This window comes from Salvelinus fontinalis, chromosome 34, assembly GCF_029448725.1.
Source record: "Salvelinus fontinalis isolate EN_2023a chromosome 34, ASM2944872v1, whole genome shotgun sequence".
In the NCBI taxonomy this organism is placed as follows: domain Eukaryota; kingdom Metazoa; phylum Chordata; class Actinopteri; order Salmoniformes; family Salmonidae; genus Salvelinus; species Salvelinus fontinalis.
The window spans coordinates 8449095-8475577 of record NC_074698.1 but is presented as its reverse complement, the minus strand read 5'-3'; the positions used below and the strand labels follow the sequence as shown (position 1 = coordinate 8475577).

General features: G+C 46.3%; 1 protein-coding gene across 7 annotated transcripts in view; it reads left to right on the top strand.

Moving 5' to 3' along the window:
- Nucleotides 1–26483, top strand: part of LOC129833001 (rho GTPase-activating protein 23-like) — a 100248-nt gene that overhangs the window by 44607 nt on the left and 29158 nt on the right. For 4 of the 7 annotated variants that reach the window (XM_055897200.1, XM_055897204.1, XM_055897203.1 and 1 more), the window contains exons 1-5: nucleotides 4628–5603; nucleotides 15362–15559; nucleotides 21327–21351; nucleotides 21589–21675; nucleotides 22536–22614. In XM_055897200.1, the coding sequence (XP_055753175.1) occupies nucleotides 5331–5603; nucleotides 15362–15559; nucleotides 21327–21351; nucleotides 21589–21675; nucleotides 22536–22614 (662 nt within the window). In that variant the 5' untranslated portion in view covers nucleotides 4628–5330. Of the gene's footprint in view, nucleotides 1–3439; nucleotides 3722–4626; nucleotides 5604–15361; nucleotides 15560–21326; nucleotides 21352–21588; nucleotides 21676–22535; nucleotides 22615–26483 lie in introns of those variants that run through there. The other 3 variants (XM_055897205.1, XM_055897199.1, XM_055897206.1) reach the window with 3 other exon arrangements.

Genomic DNA, 26483 nt, shown 5'->3' with positions numbered 1-26483 from the left:
ACTCTTTCCTCCTCACAACAGGTGTGACCTCACCCCTGATCTCCCGTCAGAGCACCCTGTCCCAGCCCTAGCCATAACCATTCGAAGGGGGACCTAAAACTGACTGTAGACCAGTGCTTACATCCTGTACATTACCGCACGCCTTCAGACTAACACCATCTTTTCCAAGCACATCCAACCCCTGCACTGAAAGCCCTATGATGACACAGCCATCCTACTACAGTAGAACTAACTGTGCGTGGGTTTCCACTCTGTTCTCACTGCCCCGTGTCCCCGTCCCATTGAGCTGCGTGGTATGTCTGCCCTCTAGTGGTCAGAGATGTGTAACTGCGCCCTGCGGACTCTCAGCCTTTGGCCTCTGTGTGTCGTGGATTTGCAGGAGATTAGAGTTAAAATTAACCAGCTTAAAAGAGACCGGTCCTTTTTTATCCATCCACTGCTTTTCATAGGATCCAATGCTGGGAGTAATGGTCGTCTGTCTAGACTGTTCTGCTATCTAATGTTTTCTGGAATGATGGGCGGAGTCCACCAATCAGCCAGCATCTCTCGTTCTCTCTCCCTCTCGTTTTCACTGTGCTTACTATATGTGTCTCTAGCTACACACAGGGAGTTAGAGAGAGAGAGAGAGAGAGAGAGAGAGAGAGACAGAGAGAGAGAGAGAGACAGAGACAGAGAGAGAGACAGAGAGAGAGACAGAGAGAGAGACAGAGAGAGAGACAGAGAGAGAGTGTGTGAGAGTGTGTGTGGTCGATGGCCATTCCCTGAGAAAGCCACATCCTGTGGAGTCTACTCAGATTTCTGTTTGTCTGTGTGTGTTTGATGGATTCCTCTGGGCTGGCCATGACTCTGACCTGGAAACATAGACCTAGAGGGAAAACACACACACACACACACTATACTGCACACCCTCATAGCCACCTTGTCCTCGGTGACCCTAGTTACTTCTTGCTAAGCTCTTGTCTCATTGTCTGTGTTTACTGAAAACATCCCCTTGTTTTGTCTGCATAGTCATTTGTTTGGTCTCTCACACTGATCTCTCACTGACACAGAACGTCTCACTCTCTCTCTAAAACACACACACACACACACACACACACACACACACACACACACACACACACACACACACACACACACACACACACACACACACACACACACACACACACACACACACACTGTTGGTGTCTCTCTGTATCTCTCATACTTGAGTAAAATAAAGTTACTTAAGTAAAAGTGAAAGTCACCCAGTAAAATACTACTATAAGTGTTTGGTTTTAAATATACTTAAGTACCAAAAGTACACTTTTATTGCTAAAATATACTAAAGTATCAAAAGTAAAAGTATAAATCATTTCAAATTCCTTATGTTAAGCAAAGTGGACGGCACCAGGTTCTTGTTTTTTAAATGTACGGATAGCCACATGGTACACAATGTGTGTTTAGTGAGTCAGCCAGAACACAGCCAGTAGGGATGACCATGTGTTCTCTTGATAAGTGTGTGCATTTCCCAATTTTCCTGTCCTGCTAAGCATTCAAAATGTAACGAGTACTTTGGATTGTCAGGGAAAATGTATGGAGTAAAAAGTACAATATTTTCTTTAGGAATGTAGGGAAGTAAAACTTGTCAAAAATAGGAATACCCCCCAAAACGACTTAAGTAGTACTTTTTAGTAGTTTTACTTAAGTACTTACACCACTGCATCTCTCTGATATAGATCCTGCCTGATGTCTTGCTCAGCTAGCTGTGTGTATGAGGGTTGTTTTGGCTGGTGGTTCTCAATCAGTCTGTGCAGAATGGGAGTGGACTGTGTCTCCATCAGGCTGTCTTAGTTCATCTGCTGGCCGGTGGTGTCAGCGTCACTATGAAGGGGATTATCTACCAACTAATCTGTCTGTGAGCAGAGCTGCAGATCAACCCTCCTCTCTCTCGCTCTCGCTCTCTCTCTCTCTACTCTCTACTCTCTACTCTCTACTCTCTTCTTCTCTCTTCTCTCTACTCTCTACTCTCTACTCTCTGGCTTGGTGGTGCGCATGGCAGGGAGGGCGAGGGGCCGGGGCGGCGGTAGGGTGGGGGCAAGAGGCGAGCCGTATGGCGTCTCTCCAGAGATTAGCGGCGTGTGCCGTTTGAATCTCACACTCTTTGATCTCAGGACTTCAAGGGCTTTAGGGGCGGATGAGAGGTTACGATGACGTTGAGCCACAGACAGACAGGCGGACAGGTGTTCACTTTCTCCCAGGATGAGGATTGTTTAGGATGTAATGTTCAGGAGCTAGTGGTGTTTAGGCCTCATCCAACCACAACGTAGCAGGCTCCGTGGCGCAGCGGTCTAAGGCACTCTATCTCAGTGCAAGAGCGGTCACTATAGTTCCCGGTGCGAATCCAGGCTGTATCACATCCGGCCGTGAGTCCCATAGGACGGTGCACATTTGGCCCAGCGTCGTCCGGGTTTGGCCAGGGTAGGCCGTCATTGTAACTAAGAATTTGTTCTTAACTGACTTGCCTAGTTTAAAAAAGGTTAAATAAATATATATATATTTTTTTTTTACCTGTTCGCGTGTATGGACATGTCTCAGCCAATCAGCAGCCAGCATGGGTCACTGGAGGCAACGATGGTATTGTGACAGTGCATTGTGACAGTGCACGGTGTGTGACTCCTTTGTCCTCCATGTGAACTCAACACCTTTTCTCTCCGCTCTTTGTTGCTTACTTCTCCTCCTTCTCCTCCTGTTTTTGTAAATATCGTCGCAGGTCACTAGAGGAGGAGAGACCGGGATCTTTTCCCAATTGGACTTGTCTGTTATTGGCAAAACTCTGCGGCAAAACTCAATGTGAGTCTTTCTCAACGCTGCGCTTGTGATAAGCAGATCGTTTTCCTTGATTGAGCCAGGAACGCTCATCGTAGGGTGGTGACAGCTTATGATGTCATACACACAGTGTCCCCTATCAAGGCCCGTCCCCTTCTGAAGCTTCCATCTGTGGTCTTTTTCTGAATGGGACCCCCCCCCCCCCCCCCCCCCCCTGAGTGATCTGGTCCCGGTGTCTCTCCGTCCGGTCCTGGGCGGGTTCTGCTTGGCGGTCTGTTAGAACCCAAACCTCCGGGTCTGACCACAACCCCTCACAGTCACAGCCCACAGTCACAGTCCACAGTCACAGCCCACAGTCACAGCCTATAGGACTTTAGTCTTTATGAGAGCGTAATTACACCCCAGCAAGTGTATTTATACACGTGTGTGACTCAACGGGCCATGTGTATGTCTGTGTGTGGAAGGAGCGTTCCCTTTTGTGTAGTGTGTTTGTGTATAGTACAGTTTGTACGTCTCTGCACATTTGTATTGGGTATAGCTGGTGGGTGTTTATCACAGGAGGTTGGTGGGACCTTAATTGGGGAGGACGGGTGGTAATGGCAGGAGCGAATGGTATCAAATACATCAAACACATGGTATTTCAACATACACTAGGTGAGCCTGCAAAGTCTATTTGCTGTGTGTGCCTGGAGGGCACACGGTGTGTGTGTTTCAGAGAGTGTGTGTTCAGGTGTTGTGGTCGTGTCGGTGCTTGCCCTGCTGTATGGCAGCAGGTGAAACCAGTCTAACCTCATCCGTAACAGGTCTGTGGAGCGCGTTTCTAGAGAGAGGATCATGAAGCCGTAGCTCTGTCAGACTCACCATGGTCACCTGCCTGACACTTTCACACACACTCAGGACCCCTGGATGTTTGGTGAGAACTCTGCTGTGTGTGTGTGTGTGTGTGTGCGTGCTGTGTGTGTGTGTGTGTGTGTGTGTGTGTGTGTGTGTGTGTGTGTGTGTGTGTGTCACTGTTTGTTTTAGTGTTTGTATGTGTGAATTCATGACTTTGCCCCCCCCCCCCTCACGCTGTGTCAAATTCATGTTCAATTGCAGCTGTTTTATTCTGGTCTGCCTGGCGGGCGACGGGGCTGCTGGAGTGAAGCAGCAGTCTGTTGCTCTCTCTCTCTCTCGTTCTCTCTCTCTCGTTCTGCTCTCGCAGTTGTTCCACTGAGCCTGCTCGACTTGATCCCATGTCCTCTCGATTTTGCTGGAGAGGGTGAGAACAGGAGAGAAAAGGAGAGAGAAACCGTGTGGGTGGGTACAGTGGTGGAGAGGGGGGGGCTGAGCGGCGGGAGGTGGGGGGGTTGTTGTGTGTGAGTTGAGTGCCGGGATCATAGCGGTGTCACTGTGACTGTGTCTCTTTCACACATACACCAAGCGCCACTCGACTCCCTCTACGGTCACAGGGCAGGACAGAGCCACAGGGACATGCTGTTGGATTTAGGCCTACCACATCATCCTACAGTTGAAAACTCCATCCGGACTTCAAGAGTGGAGCACGGTGTCGGGGGCCCGGCCCTCAGTGTCCATGTTTGGCTCTCTGTCAGGAAAGTGGATTTTGAGTGACAGATTGGAATGGATCACACGGAGCGGAGGGCAGAAAGGAGGAACAGAGGAGTCAGAGCGTGAACGAGGGACAGAGACGGAGTGAAGGATGAATTGGTAGAAGTGAAGCCGGACAACGAGCTGGAGGCTGACAAAAGGAGGAAAGAGAGAGAGAGTCGGGAAGAGAGAGACAGAGGGAGGGTGGGAAAGAGAAAGAGCGAGAGAGGGAGGGAGGGAGAGAGGGAGGAGCCAGTCCTCTAGCTGTGACAGTTTGTGTGTTAGGGGGGTTGACAGACACAGTGGCTTTGTGTCCTGCTGAACACCGCTGGACAGGACACTGCTGTGCTGGGAGAGGAGAGGCACTGTCAGTTAGTCTGTCAGTCGCTTTGTCAGTCAGTCAGTCAGTCAGACCGTCTGTCTGTCTGTAGGGAAACCAGACCTCTCTGCTACCACACACACTCCGGCGTACATCTGCTTTCCAGGACTTCTTTGATATCTTCTCAGGGCCCAGGACGACCCACCACGGCGTGCACCCCCCCCCCCCCCCCGGGCTGTGTGTGGGTGTGTGTACCTTGAAAAGCTCCTTTACGTCCTTGGAGGTCAGGAGTTTGAAACATGGGACTGAAAGCAGGTATCTTTGGAGACGTGCCAGCATCGGGATGAGAGGAACGCAGAGGAGAACAGGGGACTAGACTGAACTGGTTGGAACTATTGGGATTTTTTTTCTTCAGGGATGATCTTGGCCCATCTGACGAGCTACTCAGCCCTCTTGGCTTCTGCTTTCACTGCTTGTTTTATCTCCATGGATTGGTGCTGACAGTAGGACTTGGCCAGAGAGGGATGCATGTGTTACTCTGACCCCTGCGTCGTTTACTGGAAAACAGCGTGTTTGTGCGATAGTGTCAAGACTTTGCCCCCTCGTGTGTGTGTGGCCCATGTTGGCATCAGGTCGGCCCGTGTCGGGTAATCTCTGCTCCCCAATGCTCGCGGCTATGCCCCCCTACCCTGCTCCACCAGCTGAGTCAAAGTGGTGCTTCCAGAATCCAGTAGGGGTGGACTGTAGTGCCGCCGAGCCTCGCTGCATCTGGTTGGCAGTGCTGCGTGGTGCCCCCTTGCCCTCACCTTTGCCCCCCACCATGAGGCCAGTCCCGGTCGGCAATGGGCACGGCTGCACCAGCAGGGCCCTGCAACGTTCTCACCAGCCCAGGGTAAGGACTGTGCCCAGCGCCCACCACACCTGTGGGCAGGGGGTCTGTAAGGTGGAGGTTTGTGGGTCTACCTCAGAATCTCAGCCCATAGAGTTATGTAGAACTGGTGTTTTGCTAATTGCGCAGTGTGTTTGTGTGATTGTGTGTTTGTGTGATTGTGTGTTTGTGTGTCAGCGAGAGAGAGCTTCTCTCTTCTCTGTTTTCTCTATGTCTGTCACAGGAGGTTGGTGGCCCCGTAATTGGGGAGGACGGGCCCGTGGCAACGGCTGGAACGGAATGAGTGGTTTCCGTGTGTTTGATGCCATTCCATTTGCTCCGTTCCAGACCTTATTAAGAGCCGTCCTCCCCCCAGCAGCCGCCACTGGTGTCTGTGGCAGTGTGATGCTGAATGTGAGCGACAATAATGCGGTAATCATTAAGCATCAGCTATAGTTGTGTTGTCCTCTTTAGACGGTTGTGCCAGATTGACTGTTTCCTCCTGGAGGGGTGGTACTAATTAGTGAGTTAAGGCAGACGAATGGGCTTGTTATGTGGCAGTTAGAGGGGGGGGGGGGGGGGGGGGGTGGAGGGGCAATGCGCTCTCCAGGCATGCAGAATTCAGGGCATCTCTCATCCATGTGCACTCATCTAGTGTGTGTGTGTGTGTGTGTGTGTGTGTGTGTGTGTGTGTGTGTGTGTGTGTGTGTGTGTGTGTGTGTGTGTGTGTGTGTGTGTGTGTGTGTGTGTGTGTGTGTGTGTGTGTGTGTGTGTGTGTGTGTGCGTTGAAGCGCAGTGTGTGTTTGCTCTCTCTCTCAGACACACAGTTGAGAGATGGCGGCTTGGGGAATGTGGGCAGGCAGGGGAAAGAGCAGCCAGGCTATAGTATACGGACACAGCTGGCGTAAACACACTGTCTGTGTACGGTGATGGCCTCTCGCAATACTGTGTACAGCATCAGTCCTGGAATCCCAGCCATCTCCCTCTGTAATTGTGTTGACCAGGATAGTAACACCAGTGCAACAGTATGTGGCTAAGGCCAGTTAAATGCCACAGCGATGATGTCATTCTGATGTCGCTCTAATGGCCAGGCTGGTGAGGCCTTAACGCACAGCACTCTCCGTATCTCTCTCTGATGGGAGTGGACACATTTTGATTTCACAGCCAGTAGCCTGATCGACTTTACTGTTGCCTGTCTGCCACTGAGTGTAGGACTTAAGGAGAGTCTGGGTTATTATGGTTAGGATCTGTGGATGTATATGCTGAACAGAAATATAAACTCAGCATGCAACGATTTCAACGATTTCACTGAGTTACAGTTCACTTGGCAGCCAGGCCCAGCCAATCAGAATATGTTTCCTCCCACAAAATGGTTTCATTACAGACATGGGACGAACACTTCACATGTTGCGTTTTCTACTTTTGCTCAGTGTAGATTAAAAGCTCAGGTTAGACAATTGCATTGGTTGGTTCGACAAACAATGAGAAGATACTTATACAGATAGTTAAGTTGTGCTAGCCTAGGCCTCTCCAGTCCTACCTATTTCCCCCTGGGGTGTAGGTTAGAGACCGTTTTTGGGAGGAAGGGGGGGGTATGTATTACTGGAGATTCATATTCAGCGGAGCTGCTCAAGGAGAAAACCCTGTTTAACTGACATGTGACATCAACTGACTTGATCTGACAGAGGGCTCAGACAGGTTCTTGAGCAAACACACACACACACACACACACACACACACACACACACACACACACACACACACACACACACACACACAGACGGAGGAATTCAGGCGGTTGTGTAAAAGACAGGGACGTTCTTTTTTTGAAGCTGTGCTTCAGGTATGCTGAATGACTGTTTATCCTCTGTTGTGAAACACTGTTTGTGCTTAAGAGGCTGTCATGGTGCGGCCGGCCTTTCGTCTGTACCGACACCCAGTCAGACGTTGGCTGTCATGCTAGTTTGAACTAGGATGTATTCCGGCTTGGAGAGGAGCCGGAGGAGAGACGACGATACAGGTGGGAGGGCCTTTGATATGCAGTAGATGATGTGGCCCCTGGGTTTTTCCTGACTACCTGATCTGACCAGGAAGAACTATTGACCCTTAAAGTAGCAGTACTTAATCACTTCAGTTTGTGTCCCTTTCTCTTCTGCCGTCCCCCATCCACCCATCCGTCCAGCTCTCAGACCAGTGCTACGGAGCGAACAGTGGGTCTCTGGATTAAAAGCGTGTCAGCGTTTGGAACCTCTGTGAAGCTCCACTTTTCAAACGGGATGCAGCGCTCAGCTGTTTGAAAGACCATTGTTTTCCCAGTGGCTCTAGTGTGTGTGTGTGTGTGTGTGTGTGTGTGTGTGTGTGTGTGTGATAGAGAGGTCTGTCAGGCATTCCTTTCCTTCACCATCAATTTCAATCAGTCTGAACTAATATATAGCTTAATAATCACTTCATAACTGTATCATCTTGAGGCTGGTGATGTAGTGGTTCATACGAACATGGCTCACATTAACACCATCATCCCAGAAACCCTAGACCCACTCCAGTTTGCATACCGCACCAACAGATCCACAGATGATGCAATCTCTATTGCACTCCACACTGCCCTTTCCCACCTGGACAAAACGAACGCCTATGTGAGAATGCTGTTCATTGACTACAGCTCAGCGTTCAACACCATAGTGCACTCAGAGCTCATCAATAAGCTAAGGATCCTGGGACTAAACACCTCCCTCTGCAACTGGATCCTGGACTTCCTGACGGGCCGCCCCCCAGGTGGTAAGGGTAGGTAACAACATATCCGCCACGTTGATCCTCAACACGGGGGCCCCTCAGGGGTGCATGCCCAGTCCCCTCCTGTACTCCTGGTTCACTCATGACTGCAAGGCCAGGCACGACTCCAAAATCATCATTGAGTTTGCCAATGACACAACAGTGGTAGGCCTGATCACCGACAAGGACGAGACAGCCTATAGGGAGGAGGTCAGAGACCTGGCAGTGTGGTGCCAGGACAAGAACCTCTCACTCAAGGTGATCAAGACAAAGGAGATGATTGTGGACTGCAGGAAAAAGAGGACCGAGCACGCCCCCATTCTCATCGATGGGGCTGTAGTGGAGCAGGTTGAGAGCTTCAAGTTCATTGGTGTCCACATCACCAACAAACTAACATGGTCCAAGCACACCAAGACAGTCGTGAAGAGGACACGACAAAACCTATTCCCCCTCTGGAGACTGAAAAGATTTGGCATGGGTCCTCAGATCCTCAAAAGGTTCTACAGCTGCATCATTGAGAGCATCCTGACTGGTTGCATCACTGCCTGGTATGGCAACTGCTCGGCCTTCGACCACAAGGCACTACAGAGGGTAGTGCGTACAGCCCAGTACATCACTGGGGCTGAGCTTTCTGCCATCCAGGACCTCTATACCAGGCGGTGTCAGAGGAAGGCCCTAAAAATTGTCAAAGACTCCAGCCACCTTAGTCCAGCCACCCATGTTCTGCCTGCAGCTATGGAACCCTGACCTGTTCACCGGATGTGCTACCTGTCCCAGACCTGCTGTTTTCAACTCTCTAGAGACTGCAGGAGCGGTAGAGATACTCTTAATGATCGGCTATGAAAAGCCAACTGACATTTACTCCTGAGGTGCTGCACCCTCGACAACTACTGTGATTATTATTATTTGACCATGCTGGTCATCTATGAACATTTGAACATCTTGGCCATGTTCTGTTATAATCTCCACCCAGCACAGCCAGACGGGGACTGGCCACCCCTCATAGCCTGGTTCCTCTCTAGGTTTCTTCCTAGGTTTTGGCCTTTCTAGGGAGTTTTTCTTAGCCACCGTGCTTCTACACCTGCATAGTTTGCTGTTTGGGGGTTTAGGCTGGGTTTCTGTACAGCACTTTGAGATATCAGCTGATGTAGGAAGGGCTTTATAAATACATTTGATGATAGACTGTTCTTTCTGCTACCGCACGGCAAGCGGTACCGGAGGGCCAAGTCTAGGTCCAAGAGGCTTCTAAACAGCTTCTACCCCCAAGCCATAAGACTCCTGAACATCTAATCAAATGGCTACCCAGACTATTTACACCCCCCCCTCCCCCTCGCCCTCTTTTACACCGCTACTCTCTGTTGTTATCATCTATGCATAGTCACTTTAATAACTCTGCCTACATGTACATATTACCTCAACTAACCGGTGCCCCCGCACATTGACTCTGTACCGGTACCCCCCTGTATATAGCCTCGCTATTGTTCTTTCACTGCTGCTCTTTAATGACTTGTTACTTTTATTTCTTATTCTTATCCGTATTTTTTTTAAACTGCATTGTTGTTTAGGGGCTCGTAAATTAGCATTTCCCTGTAAGGTCTACAGCTGTTGTATTCGGTGCATGTGACTAATAAAGTTTGATCTGATGTAGTGGAGAGATGGACACCTGTCTGCTGCCCACCACAATAGAAAACAATGTGGATGTGGTTATATAGACTAATAGGAATGATGGGAAATATTGTGTATGGTTTCCTGGGGGCCCCATGTGGCATTTTAATAGGAGTTTTCATTATGGTGCATGTAGATGTGATAATTAGCCTAATTAATGGCATGTGGCTGGGCTCCACATTGCGTCATTTGCATATCATGATTAGCCTATTCATGTGAGCTTGTCCTAGATATAACTCCTATAGAACTACTGCTGTACACACATTTTGTGTTCGTATACTGTCTTTACACACCGCTGTATGTACATGCAGTACATTTACATACATATGTCTATATATATTTATATTCTTGTCTCTGACATTGCTCATTCTGATATCTTGATTTCTTAATTTTTCTGAATGATGTGTGTATTTTTGTATTATTGCTAGGTGTCACTGCACTGTTGGCGCTAGAAACACAAGCACTTCGCTGCACCTGCGATAGCATCTGCAAATCTGTGTACACGGCCAATACACTTTGGTTTGAGATATCTCGGCAGATTTTCAGAGAACTGCAGAGTGAAATGCCAGTCGTCTGAAATGCCAAATGTTCCCCTTTTGGATTGGCTAGACTAGAGAAAGGTTTCCTCATCTAGAAGGTTGGTGAGAGAGTGGCCATGGAAAGGAGAGTTCAGACTAGACTATCAGGTGTAGCCTAAATACAGTCTGGTTTTACATAAGCTGAGAGACAGATGTAAGTTTAACCAATGATGTTAGATCTCATGTCTGGAGTGTAACCTAGAGTCTGGAGTGTAACCTAGAGTCTGGATTGTAACCTAGAGTCTGAAGTGTAACCTGCTGTAGTTAGATGGAAACTTTTGGAGGGGGGGGGGGGGGTTAGTGGAGAATAGCCAGGCAGTCACAGATGTCCCACACACTCAGGGACAGGCAGGCAGGCTGACAGGCAGTGGGAATCATCTCTGGCCCAGAGCTCCAGTCTCTGTGTGTTTGGGGTAATCACAGGGTTTGGTATTCCGAGGGCTGGGAGGGGCTGTGCGGTTTAAACCAGCGTGCTGGAACCTGTCTCACACTTGGCCCAGCCTGCTCTCACTCCATTCCTCTCCACTCGCTCCTTCCCTCTCTCGATCATTCTCTTCTTCCCTCGCTCTCCTCACCCCCCTCCTTGCGTGTTTCAACATGCCTCGATCCAACCGCTCCCTCTGTGGAATTCCCTCTGGCTAGTCTCTTTCGTTCTCTCTTCAGATCTTAAGCCTACTCTTTCATTTTCACTCTCTCTTTATTCTCCTCCTGCTGAGTTTCATGCGTCTCTCATTTGAAACGTTCTCCCTTGTTATTCTCATGCCTCTCGTCTGTTTATGGGAGAATGTCTTGGGCATTGTGAAATGGTGAGAAGAAGGTTACGTCAGAGGCTATATGGAGAGCTGTGCGTCAAGCGGGAAAGAGGAGAGGAGGACAAAGAGAGGATGTGATGTAAAGGTCACTCCAGCTGGATCATATGGCAAGAATGTATATGTGGTGATGGAGGAAGGAGAGGTGGAAGGGAGAGCGGTAGAATGCAAGGAAGAACAGAGGAGAGAGGTACTCTATTGTAGACGCAAGGGATATTGAGAGAGCGCCGACCCCCTGTGGTTTTGTATTTCTAGGTGATCTGTACGCCTGGTTATCCCTCCTCTACGGCACCATATTTCCTGTCCCCAGCCTGCCACTTCCTGTTGTTGAGCGGGCCGGGTGATTGGCCCTGCGAGGTCAGAGTGTGTAGAGGGAGGAGGGGGCACAGGAAGTGAAATACAGTGCCTTGCAAAAGTATTCACCCCCCTTGGCATTTTTCCTATTTTGTTGCATTGTCAACCTGTAATTTAAGTTGATTTTTTTTGTTTTTCATGTAATGGACATACACAAAATAGTCCAAATTGGTGAAGTGAAATGAAAAAAATAACTTGTTAAAAACAATTTAAAAAAAAATTAAATACAGAAAAGTGGTGCGTGCATATGTATTCATCCCCTTTGCTATGAAGCCCCTAAATAATATCTGGTGCAACCAATTATATTCAGAAGTCACATAATTAGTTAAATAAAGTCCACCTGTGTGCAATCTAAGTGTCACATGATCTGTCACATGATCTCAGTATATATATACCTGTTCTGAAAGGCCCCAGAGTCTGCAACACCACTAAGCAAGGGGCACCACCAAGCAAGTGGCACCATGAAGACCAAGGAGCTCCACGGAGCACCATTTAAATCCATTATTAAAAAATGGAAAGAATATGGCACCACAACAAACCTGCCAAGAGAGGTCCGCCCACCAAACTCACGGGCCAGGCAAGGAGGGCATTTATTAGAGAGGCTACAAAGAGACCAAAGATAACCCTGAAGGAGCTGCAAAGCTCCACAACAGAGATGGGAGTATCTGTCCATAGGACCATTTTAAGCCATACACTCCACAGAGCTGGGATTTATGGAAGAGTGTCAAGAAAAAAAAGCCATTGCCTTAAGAAAGACAATAAGAAAACACGGTTGGTGTTCGCCAAAAGGCATGTGGGAGACTCCCCAAACATATGGAAGAAGGTTCTCTAGTCAGATGAGACAAAAATGTAGCTTTTTGGCCATCAAGGAAAACGCAATGTCTGGTGCAAACCAAACACCTCTCATCACCCCGAGAATACCATCCCCACAGGGAAGCAAACTGGTCAGAATTGAAGGAATGATGGATGGCGCTAAATACAGGATAATTCTTGAGGGTAAACTGTTTGTCTTCAAGAAATTTGAGACTGGGACGGAGGTTCACCTTCCAGCAGGACAATGACCCTAAGCATACTGCTAAAGCAACACTCGAGTGGTTTAAGGGGAAACATTAAATGTCTTGGAATGGCCTAGTCAAAGCCCAGATCTCAATCCAATTGAGAATCTGTGGTATGACTTAAAGATTGCTGCACACCAGTGTAACCCATCCAACTTAAAGGAGCTGGAGCAGTTTTGCCTTGAAGAATGGGCAAAAATCCCAGTGGCTAGATGTGCCAAGCTTATAGAGACATACCCCAAGAGACTTGCAGCTGTAATTGCTGCAAAAGGTGGCTCTACAAAGTACTGACTTTTGGGGGGTGAATAGTTATACACACTCAAGTTTTCTGTTTTTTTGTCTTATTTCTTGTTTGCTTCACACACACAAAAAAAATTACATCTTCAAAGTGTTAGGTATGTTGTGTAAATCAAATGATACAAACCTCCACAAAATCTATTTTAATTCCAGGTTGTAAGGCAACAAAATAGGAAAAATGCCAAGGGGGTGAATACTTTCGCAAGCCACTGTATAGGGTTTGTGTTGGGGGTTAATCCCTTACACACGTGGGATACATTGAAATGCTTTTACAGAAAAAATATGAAAAGCATATGCATAACCATGGTAGCAATTAAAAGGGAACAGTTTGGAGATTATGGGGACATTATTAGACTAAAGGTGAGAACGGTTCATCTGATACAAGACTGAATCCAAACATTACACTATTGATTTTATGTGCATTTTACATTTACTGTACTTTTTGCAGCATTTGTTGACAACGAAATCTGATAATACTCTGAATACATTCAGTAACATGATAAGAATATTCTTAGAGAATGTGGGGTAGGTACAATATAAGATTACAAGAACAGTCTTCAACAATACGGTGCTTTTTTTAAGCTGTCCTAGCTGTGCCGTTGAGGAACTAGAGCAAGTACACAACCCTGCATCCCCACGATCACACAATTACCATTGTTCACGCAATCCAAAAAGGGTCCATTTATAAATCCCTAAATGGAAATGTGAAGTGCACATTTGGACTCACAGGTGTTTTGTCTTGCTTGTATGACGCCAAAACGGTATTTATTATAACTTTCAACCTCTCATCTTTCGAAATACATCGGGACCTCATCATTTACAGCACTTCCCTCATTCAGACGACAACAACATTTGCAAAAGTTGCCCAATTAGCGGGAGAGACTTCATTGCGTGGCGCACGTAGCTCAGAACGTCTGTCAGTCAAAACCCTTGAAGCGATGTGAAGTGGAGACCCTGAGCTCTGATGTCATGTGTAGCTTGTTACGGTACAGCCGCTGCGTTCCAATTTAGCCGCTTATCAGTGTCCAAATCTGCCATTTTCAACCCGTATATTGGTACGAGTATAAAGTGTAGGACCAGCTGTGTGCCAGCCGTGCTCACCACTCACCTACTAGCATTAAAATATATGGACACACACACACACACACACACACACACACACACACACACACACACACACACACACACACACACACACACACACACACACACACACACACACAGAGTGGAGAGTCGGGTACAATTATGTAACTGTACCCGACTCTCCACTCTGTGTGTGTGTGTGTGTGTGTGTGTGTGTGTGTGTGTGTGTGTGTGTGTGTGTGTGTGTGTGTGTGTGTGTGTGTGTGTGTGTGTGTGTGTGTGTGTGTGTGTGTGTCCATATATTTTCTATAGAGTCAATAGGTATTTTGACCAAACAGGCTCATCTACATTTAGGAAGGATGTGTCTCCCTCCCATCCCTCTTTGGTCAAGTGGTTGTGTTTGAAATGTGGGTTGTGGCAGGAGCATCAGGGTGTTAGTTCTCATGTGTATCTGTCATGTTTGGTATTTGCCTTCTTTGGGGAAAATGAGTGGAAATCTACTCTGAATCACCCTGACCCTTTCACAGCACTCTCGTGCACTATGACCTGACCAAGGTCAATCCTGATTGGTTACAGGCATTCCTTAATTGTCTACAGTTCCGTCCTGAGCATTCCTGAGTGTGCTCAGGCCGTACCCCCCCCCCCCCCCCCCCCCCCTCCCCTGCTCCACACCGTCTAGACTTGGGCTCTTCCTGACAGCGGTCGGAACCCCCCAGGGCCCCCTAGTGGTTTATGGGACATTGTTGTGGTGCTGGGTGCCATGTGGGGACTGCCTGGCCCTATGGGCCAGCCGTGCTCACCTCTCCCCTACTAGCATTAAAACATATGGATACACACACACACACACACACACACTCATTGTCCGCCAGCCTCCCAGGACAGAAACAGACACATTCCTATTCCTGCCTGCAGGGGAAGTCACTAATGAAGTAACCAGCAGCCCATTAAATGGTGATGTCACTCTGGGCTTTGTCTCTTGTTGCTATGGCCAAGTATAGCATGGATTTGTGCCAGTTCCATAAAGTTCTGAAACTTTTTCCTGGGAATACTTGGTGGAAGGAGGAACTGGTTAAGTGCTAATGGAGTGTTGACCGTTGGAGGGGTGACATAAGCGATTGTTTTGGGGATATGACCTGAGTCTCACGTGTTTTTATTCTCTCTCTGTTCAACAGGCAAAGGGGTGGAGAGATGGGCTCTCCTCGGCCGGCGACAACCCTCGGCCTGCGATGGGGGCGGGAGGAGAGGGGGTCGGCGTTGGCTGGCAAGGCCCCCGGACGCTACTACTCCAGAAGAACTCACAGGGCTTCGGCTTCACCCTGCGCCACTTCATCGTCTACCCGCCAGAGTCTGCCCTGCACACCAGCCTCAAGGTACCACCACTGGACACAACACCAGGGGACTTTAATAATGATCATCCACTCAGATCTACAAATTCCTACGATTTACATTGTTAAATAACGCTAATATCAATGAACAACATATGTTGTGAAGAAAAATGTATAATAAATTAGGAAGCACAAAAAAATCATACTGCAGAGATCGAGTCGACTACAAAACCCATAATGCAGTGCTCTCTCCAGAAATGCTGGCTGGCTAGCTGGGCAGCTAGCTAGATAAAATTGCTACATACCATAATACCAAAGTCAATATCGGCATGTGAAGTAGTTACAGAGCTAGTTGTAAAATCCCAGAAACAAACTGCACTATCAATTTTTGGCATTTTATTAGGATTCCCGTTATCTGTTGCGAAAGCAGCAGCTACTCTTCCTGGGGTCCACACAAAACATGAAACAAGACATAATACAGAACATTAATAGACAAGAACAGCTCAAGGACAGAACGACATCAATTTTAAAATGGGGCACACGTAGCCTACATATCAATACATACACACAAACTATCTCGATCAAATAGGGGAGAGACGTTGTGCCGCGAGGTGTTGCTTTATTTAGGAGTTACAATATCATCATGTTCGACCTGCAAGAGATCGCGTTTCTAGCTGAAAGCTGTGCGAGTCTGGCTGCTATGGCAACTGGCAGGGAGACTAGAGGCGAAAACAGGTTTGTGCCATGGTAGTTGAAGGAAGAGAACATATTAAACAGATGGTGAACTTTGAGGACATTTCAACAAAATACAGACTTTGTTGTGACGATATAGACAGAGGAATGTGTTCTACACAAGTATACCCCTAGTGTTCAGGTAACCGTTCTAAAAGCATTATGAAAGGTTCTCCTCTCCAGTGATGAGAACCGTATCTTGATGAAGTGTCACGTCACATCTCATTTCTAGGGTGGATTATCCCTTTAAGACTCAGCCAATCATATCACACGGGCAGTGAGACGGGACCAATCAGATCACAGGCCAGGAAGGTCGTAGGTCGATCCGAACACAGGAGCAGTAAGGTCAAGAGAATCAGGACACAATGGGGGGGGGGAGCCAAGCATAGCCAATTAAATGCAGGGACTGAACAAGCGTAGCCAATTAAAGTGTCGGGGTAGACTCATATGAGTTAATCAGATTAGGGACATAGACCGATGGATACCATAAGAAGAGCCCTGTCATTAGAGTAGAGATGGATAAACAAGCGAAGGACAGAAGGGGATGCAACTCCGGTGATACACAACCTCCATACTCCTTCCTGTATGACCGATTTAAGGAGAGAGAGAGAGTACTGTGAGACTTTAAAACTCTATAAACGTACACTCAGAACCAAAAAAGCCCAGTACAACAGAAAGCAGCTGATGCTAATTGAGGAGTCCATAAACACAAACAACTTCTGGCAAAATTGGAAAAAATTAAAGAAATCAAAACAAGAGGAATTAGCGATACAAAATGGTGACATATGGACAACCCATTTTAAAACACTCTACAACACCGTTCAAATTGACACAAACGCAGAACAACGCCAAATTCATGAGAAGTTGAATGGATTAGAAAAAGCTATAAAGGACAACCAAAATCCACTGGACTCCCCAATTACTGACCAGGAGCTCTATAAGAAACTTCAGGCTCTCAAATTTAAAAAGGCATGCGGACCTGATGGCATCCTAAATGAGATGCTCAAACTCACTAGTGCAAAATTTCAATTGGCCATATTAAAACTGTTTAATTTGATCCTGAGTGTAGGTTATTTCCCTGACATCTGGAATCAAGGACTCATAACCCCAATCTTTAAAAACGGAGACAAATTTGACCCTAACAATTACAGAGGCATTTGTGTGAACAGTAACCTGGGGAAGGTTTTCTGTAGTATTATAAATGTAAGACTTCTAAACTTCCTTAATAAGCACAATGTCTTGAGTAAAAGCCAAATTGGATTTATACCAAAACATCGCACGACCGATCATATTTACACCCTACACACCCTGATAGGTAAACATGTCCACCAAAATAATACCAAAATATACGCTTGCTTTATCGACTTCCAAAAAGCATTTGATTCTATTTGGCACACAGGACTGTTCTACAAAGTTATTGAAAGTGGTGTAGGGGGTAAAACATATGACATAATTAAATCAATGTATACTGGCAATACGTGCAGCATTAAAATTGGCAAGAAAAGAACAGAATTCTTTAACCAGGGGCGGGGCCTTCGTCAGGGTTGTAATCTGAGCCCTGCACTCTTCAATATTTACATCAACGAATTGGCCACTATTCTAGATAAATCCTCAGCCCCTGGTGTTAGTCTCCATAATTCAGAGGTTAAATGCCTACTCTTCGCAGATGACCTATGCCTGTTGTCACCCACAGCACATGGCCTACAGCAGAGCCTGGATCTGCTAGAGCAGTACTGCCAGACCTGGGCCCTGGCAGTAAACCCCAAAAAGACTAAAATAATGATTTTCCAGAGAAGATCCAGATCTCAGGGAATTAGACCAAAGTTCTCAATTGGTACAAAATATATAGAGTACTGCACACACTACAATTACTTAGGTTTAAAAATAAGCTCAACTGGACACCTTAATGAGGCAGTGAATGAACTGAGAGAGAAAGCACGCAGGGCATTCTACGCAATTAAAAAGCAAATTCAAATTGAAATACCTATTAAAATTTGGCTAAAACTAATTGAATATGTCATTGAACCAATTGCACTTTATGGCAGCGAGGTGTGGGGTCCACTTGCAAAACAAGATTTCATCAAATGGGACAAACATCCCATTGAAACCCTGCATGCAGAGTTCTGTAAGATTCTCCTACATGTCCAGAGGAAAACTACAAACAATGCATGCAGGGCAGAATTAGGCAAATATCCACTAATAATAAAAACTCAAAAAAGAGCAATTAAGTTTTGGAAACATCTAAAATACAGTGACCCCCTCTCATATCACTACCAAGCCCTGCAATACCAAGAGCTGAGCAAAGAAAAGAGTCCCCTCATCCAGCTGGTCCTGGGGCTGAGTTCACAAACCTGTTCTACTAACACACTGAAGCCTCAGGACCAGAACATCCAATCAATCAGAATAAACCAAATTACAACACAGTCAAAACAAAACTACATTGCTTATTGGGAAACACAAGCACAAGCACAGAGCAAAATGCAGTGCTATCTGGCCCTAAATCGACAGTACACCGTGGCTAACTATTTGACTATGGTTACTGATCAAAACCTTAGAAAAACCTTGACAAAGTACAGGCTCAGTGAGCACAGCCTTGCCATTGAGAAGGGTAGACACAGGAAAACCTGGCTCCCTGTAGAGGAAAGGCTGTGCAACCACTGCACAACAGCAGAACCTGAGACGGAGCTGCATTTCCTGACAAAATGTCAAAAATATAAAACAATTAGAGAGTGTCATTTCCCCAAATTTGAAACTCTTATTCAAGGTTTCAAAGACCTCTCTGATGAGGATAGGCTACCCGTCCTGTTGGGGGAGGACGCAGAGAGCTGTGGGTTGGCAGCGCACTACATTGCTGCCTGCCATAAGTTGAGGGACAGTGTCTGACAGACCAATCAACCTGCACATGTACTCTACTGTATGTTTATTGTTATTGTTGAATGTATGGTTATTTTGACACTTAGTTATTGTTGTTACTGTTGTCCCGTTGACCATTTTGATTCTCATTTTTATATTGTAAATAAGCTTTGGCAATATGTACATTGTTACGTCATGCCAATAAAGCAAATTGAATTGAAATTGAATTGAGAGTTCCATTAGCAGTCTGTTGTACCGTCGGTGGACAGACAGAGTACCAGTGTACCTTTTGGCTCACGTTTTAGGAGGGCACTGCTATAAGAAGCAGTACAGGGACAACAACAGTGTTTTACTGAAATATATGTTCTGTCTGAACTATACAGCCATTCGGCATCACCGATAACAATCTCCTCAGAAAAAGCATCAGCCCGGTGGGTGTTTTTGTTTTGTTCTCTGAGGTGTGGGGGAAGACAGAGCTACAGATGTGAAATAGAGGGACGGGGGAGGGGGACGGGGGCTGACAGCCAGCCGAAACAAGGGCCCTATTATGATGAACCCCCTCCCCCCTTCAGCCCCCAGCCCAGCAGCTGCAGTAAGGACAGGACACAGTGGGTGCGTCCAAAAAATGCCACCCTATTCCCTGTATAGTGTACTACTTTAGACCATAGCCCAATGGGCCCTGGTTAAAAGTAGTGCACTATAAAGGGAATGGGGTGCCATTTGAGAGACACTCAGTGTCAATAGGCTCTGTTGTCCTGGCCTGCCTGGTACCACTCTCACATTACCCCCAGCCTGGACCGGCAGTACCATGCCCTCTACCAGGACCACCACGGACAATGGGCCCACTGCTGCCTGTCCTGTCCTGTCCCCAGGGTCACATGCTGCTGTGAGGGGCAGCGAGTGGCACAGAGAACGCAGCCCTCTGTCCCAACCCATCTGAAGGGGCCTCAGGGGTGACCGCCCCTCATTAGGGCCCCATCAAAGACCTGTATGATGTGACTCCCTTCATCATGGACACATGCCTGATGATTGTCCTAACGGACTGATCAGTGCATGCACGGCAGCTGTCCCTGACCCTACATCTATATCCACAGGGAGAGAGAGAATCTGAGAGAGATGTAGAGATGAGGATAGTACACCCCAGGCCCGCGTGTGTCCAGACAGGGGTGGTCAGCTCAGCTGGGGAGCGTCCCTGGCTCCTGGCTTTATTCTGGGGCGGCAGCCCTCCTTTCTCTGGCCATAAACCCACACTATTGTCTGTGGAGGTAGGAATGAGCCCACTCAGCTCTGCCTAAAGCCAGGCAGGAGCCGGTCAGTCCACCCTGCCCCTCACTCGCCCCAAACTGTCCACTCAGCTCAGTGTGTGTGCGCGCCTACATCAGTCTGTCACCCTATCAAACAGCACCTATGATAGACAGACTGTGTGCTCGGTGCTGCCCTCGTCTGTCTGACGCAGACAACTACACGTGTTTGGCTCTGTGTTATGACATCACCACCGGCAGACAGTCAAACCTGTCTGAGTGTCTCTGCTGTGTGTGTGCTGAACGTTAGGAGCTCATAAACCAGAACAGGTCTGTTTGTCTGAGAGTCCTAGCTGGGGCACCAGTGAAGTCACTCCTCACATGCTAATCGGCTTGTAAAAAAAGAGCTACATGGTTGAACTGCCATTTTGTTTGCGAAGAGAAACAGACACTGCATGAGCGAGAGCTCAGGGGACACTGAGGGTTTGGCAGCTTCCATTCACACAAACAACCGCACATGCACACCAGAGGAGGCTGTTGGGAGGAGCTATAGGAGGACATGTTAGACTCTATTGCATTTATCCCATTCCAGACGTTACAATGAGCCTATCCTCCTATAGCTCCTCCCGCCAGCCTCCTCTGGGGTGCACGCGCGGTTGTTTGTGTGAATGGAAGCTGCCAAATGCTCAGAGTGTCCCCTGAGCTCTTGTTCGTGCACAGTGTCTGTGGTGCACACAGATACACTTCTGTTGTACACTTATCCCTTTAAGACTCAGCCAATCATATCACACGGGCAGTTAAGGCGTCATGGCTGTTTCCTCACCCAACTCCACCCTTCCTAATATCCGTGTCATTCTGGTTGCCTGGAAAGAGGTGGACGTTCTGTGAACAGGTGTTTAGGTTGCCATGGCGCTTTGTTCCCTGGGTAACATTGTCTGTATAGGCCTGGATATCGGTGGTGATGTGGTTTTTCATTGTCTTCACAGGACGAGGAGAACGGGAATGGGAAGGGTAAGTAATCTCCCTCAGTCTACACCATCACCACTAGACTCTGGTCTCTCGATGATGTCACCGCCCCTCTAGCCACTTGGACCTGTGCATAGAGTTGTCCTCCTTGAGCCAACATTGAATAGACGACGAATTGACGTCTCTGCCCAGTGGGCAGTGATCTATTTAATAGTTATCATCAGGTCCTATTTCATCAATTGAAGAATGAAGTGACAGTAACATACTGCATGTTCCGTGTAGGGAGAAGTAGGTTGGAGCCAATGGACACCATATTTGTCAAGAATGTGAGAGAGCGAGGTCCCGCTCACCAGGGTGGCTTGTGTACAGGTAAGGAAAATGTCTGTTTGAGAGAGAACGAGAGGGACGGGAGATTGAGTGTGTGCAGGAACGGTCTGATTTGCAAATAACCTTAAGAGGATCAGACGTGATCACACCTAGATGATGAGAGGGTGCTTCCAATGATTCAACAAGGATACCAACCAGACCGTGTTCCGCAAAAACACACACACGTTAAACGTTGCATTATTGTCTTAGGAAATTAGTAATGATACTGATCAGAACAGAATGACACAGACTGACAAATACCCAGCAAACGTTTTCCTGTTGTGTCTTGCAGGCGAAGCTGGGCAGCATTCCTCTCCCTGCAGCCCAGCCAAGCTAAACCATTACTCCGATATAAATATATACGCATAGTCTCAAACACACACACATACTTGCACCACCAAAAAACACATCCACACGCTAACACATAACGAATGACTCATCCCTTCGACCTGCCAAACACACAAGCAGATCCAAGCATTTTGCCTCAGGCTTATGATTCGGGATGTCAACACGCGACAAACCCCTAGGTTGACACCTTGTCCTTCCCGACTTCACAGCACCTACCGCAAGCACACAGTTCTTTATTTCCATACACAAATCCTCAGTGCCTACCAAACCCCCCTCTCAGCCATCCCCCACCCATCCCCCAGCAGGAAGTCTGGGTCTGGGGTCTCCCTGACCTTCCCTCCCCTGACCTGACCCACCAGGATATCCCTCTGCTGGTGTCCTGTGTCTGGGTGGGGGAGGAAGGTCAGTGATGAGGGTGGAGGGGTTGCTCCCTTTTTCTTTTGTAATTTATCACTGAATATCTGTGCTGTGTTTGGTCATACTGTGATTTAAATATGTATGTATGTGCGGTGCAGGGGATCGGCTGGTGAAGGTGAATGGAGAGAGTGTCCTGGGGAAAACGTACTCCCAGGTGATCGCCCTCATACAGAACAGGTAAGAGCCACTGTACTGCGTGTGCGTGTGTGTCTGTGTGTACCCACAGCATGTAAAATGCATTCGGAAAGTATTCGGACCCCTTGACTTTTCCCACATTTTGTTACGTTACAGCCTTATTCTAAAATGGATGAAATAGTTTTTTCCCCCTCATCAATCTACACACAATACCCCATAATGACATCACAATACCCTATAATGACATCACAATACCCTATAATGACATCACAATACCCCGTAATGGAAAAAAAAACAGTTTTTTAGAAATGTGTTCAATCCACGTCAATCAGTGTAGATAAAGGGGAGGAGACAGATTAAAGAAGGATTTTTAAGACTTGAGACAATTTGAGACACGGATTGTGTATGTGTGCTATTCAGAGGGGGAATAAAAAATACATTGAAATGTAACATTTACATAAGTATTCAGGCCATTTACTCAGTATTTTGTTGAAGCACCTTTGGCAGCGATCACAGCGTCGAGCCTTCTTGGGTATGACACTACAAGCCTGGCACGCCTGTATTTGGGGAGCTTCTACCGTTCTTCTCTGCAGATCCTCTCAAGCTCTGTCAGGTTGAATGGGGAGCGTTGCTGAACAGCTATTTTCAGGTCTCTCCAGAGATGTTCAAGTCCAGGCTCTGGCTGGGCCACTCAGATACTTGCCCCGAAGCCACTCCTGCGTTGTCTTGGCTGTGTGCTTAGGGTTGTTGTAGTGTTGGAAGTCGAACCTTTGCCCCAGTCTGAGGTCCTGAGCTCTCTGGAGCAGGTTTTCATCAAGGATCTCTCTGTACTTTGCTCCGTTCATCTTTGCCTCGATCCTGACTAGTGTCCCAGTCCCTGCAGCTGAAAAACATCCCCACAGCTTGATGCTGCCAACACCATGCTTCACCATAGGGATGGTGCCAGGTTTCCTCCAGACGTGATGCTTGGCATTTAGGCCAAATAGTTCAATCTTGGTTCATCAGACCAGAGAATCTTGTTTCTCATGGTCTGAGAGCCCTTTAAGTGCCTTTTGGCAAACTCCAAGTGGGCTGTTGTGGCTTTTATTGAGGAGTGTCTTCTGTCTGGCCACTCTACCATAAAGGCCTGATTGGTGGAGGGCTGCAGAGATTTGATTTGATTTTATTAGGATCTCTTTTTGTCCTAATTTGGACTAATCTTCCAAGAGTCCTTAAACATTAAAATACAATGTATAATACGAACACATTTTCACATATAAGCACACTGTTACAAACATACATAATACACTAACATATTGACCCGATAAATACTCAGTCTAAAAAGATATATTGATTCTTCATCTACCATAGTCCAGCACAACTTTCCTATGTATTATATTGAAATGGTTTTAAAGTATTGTTTAAATTTATATATCGAACGGTTTCTGGTTTGCTCAGTTAAATTATTCTATTTCTTTATTGCTCTAAATCGAAAAGTTATTTTGCCTATTTCTCTTTTCTGTCTGGATAACACAATCTATGGACAATCTGTATTTACTGAATGTCTGTCTCTTACCAACTGAATACCATTGTGAATAGAGTTTGGCTGTTTTAAATGGTGTATATTATGAAATAAAATAAGCATGTTTTTTTTTATTATCTTGTTGATTGATGACCAACCAAGAGCATTGAGCATGACTACAACACGAGAACCATATCTCCACCTTAAAACAATCCTTGCTGCTTTGTTCTGTCCAATCTGCAGCCTCTTAAAGTCACTTGCTGATGCATTTCCCCAGACCACAGAACAGTAGTTCACCTGACTCTCAATTAATGCTTGTGTTATTTGCTTAAGAATCTTTCCTAGTAAATATTTAGCTATCCTTTTGATCATGCATGCTGTTTTAATATCTTTTTTTTTTTTACATAGATTAGTTATTTGAGACGACCATGATAAGCAGTTAGCTGCACCTAGCTGCACCCACAGTAGTTTGGTTTCTGCCACTTCCTCAATTTGTACTCCCCCCCCATACTTAATTGTATCCCATGCTGTGTTGGCCTTTTCCTAGTGGAACAGACCAACATACTTTGGTGTTTAAAACAAGTTTGTTCCGGCAAACCCACTCCCTGATACTCTCCAAATCTCCTTGTAAAGCTTGCTGTACCTGTTGGACCGATTGTCTTCCTGTATAAATGGTAGTATCATCTGCAAATATAGTAGCTTGAGTTTCAGATAAGGCATAAGGAAGGTCATTGGTATATATTAAATAGAGAAGTGGCCCAAGGCAGCTGCCCTGCGGTATTCCACAGTTTAAAGCATGAGGGGAAGAAAATGAACCATCGATATAGGTGGACTGTTTCCTGTCAGTTAGATACAGTATATGACTGTACCCAATTCAATGCTACCTCCTTAAAACCATAATGCATTCATTTTTTAAAGATTATTTACTGATCCACTAAATCAAATGCTGCACTAAAATCTAAAAATAGTACACCCACAAACCTGCCATTATCCATAGCATTTAGCCACTGGTCGGTCATGTCAACCAATGCAGTGGTAGTGGAATGGTTTTTGCGATAAGCATGCTGATTGGATGTAGTCAGATCATTCTTTTCCATGTACTCCCATATCTGTCTACTCACAATACCCTCCAATATCTTACTGAGTGAAGGGAGGTTACTAATTGGTCGACTATTGGCAGGGGTAATGGGTTCTTTGCTGTCTTTCGGAATAGGACACAGTTTAGCATACTTCCATACATTTGCCAACGTCCCCTTTTCCAGTGACCAATTAAATATGTATCTCAGTGGAACTGCAGTCTGGGGAGCAGCACAGCGAAGCAAAAATTTGTCCATAAGATCATAACCTGTAGATTTACTATTGGGTAAGGACTTCAATAGGTTTAACACCTATTCTACTGACACCATTTGTAGACTAAAAGAGCAGGTCTTGTTGCTCATAATATGATCATCAATCCATTGGACAATAGCTTGTTTGGAAGAATGTGTGTTTACATTATTGCTCAGGAAATACATTTTCTTTGTAAAATAATCTGCAAAATGATTGGCAATATCAACTGGTTTTGTTATTATTCTCCCGTCAACCTCCACACTAGATGGGCATGAAGAGATAGATGTACCAAGTAAGCCCTTAACTGTATTCCATACCTTTTTACAATAATTTTTACAATCAATAAAAGCATTGTTGTAAAATAACTTTTTTTTCTTACGATTCAATTTAACTGCATAATTACGTTCTATAATTCTGTTCATCAATTTCTAGTGCAGATTTGACTGCTAAGGCTTTTGCCATATTTCTTTCAGAGAAAAAAACCTCACCCAGTTGATCATCAATCCATGGAGATGGACGAGCCCCAACAGCACTCTTTCTTACTGGTGCAGGATGGTCCATTACCTCAGTGAGCAAATCAATAAAACATCCTGTAGCGTGATTTAAATCATCCTCTAGATAAATCAGCTCCCAGGGTACAGCAGCCAAATCATTTTGAAATAGCTCATGATTAAATGTTTAAACATTTCTGTTGACCACAATCCTTGGGGGTTTCTTTGGAACCTTGGTGTTCATGGTTATGGTCATAATATTATGGTCTGTCCAGCCCACTGGCATTGATCTGGCTTTTAAGCATTGCAATGGTATATTACAGAAAATCAGATCAATGCATGTGTCTGAACGATGACCCAACTTAGTTGATGATCTAGTAGTATCATTAACCATTGGTTTCAAACCACAGTTCTCGGCATATCTCATCAATTTAGTTCTATTGGAATGATTATGATCCTTCCAATTTATATTAAAATCACCCAAGATAAATACATCTCTGTTGCTATCTGTGGCCTGGTCAAACCCAGTACATAAGTTATCCAAATAGGACACTTTAGAGTTAGGAGGTCTATACACACATCCTACCAAT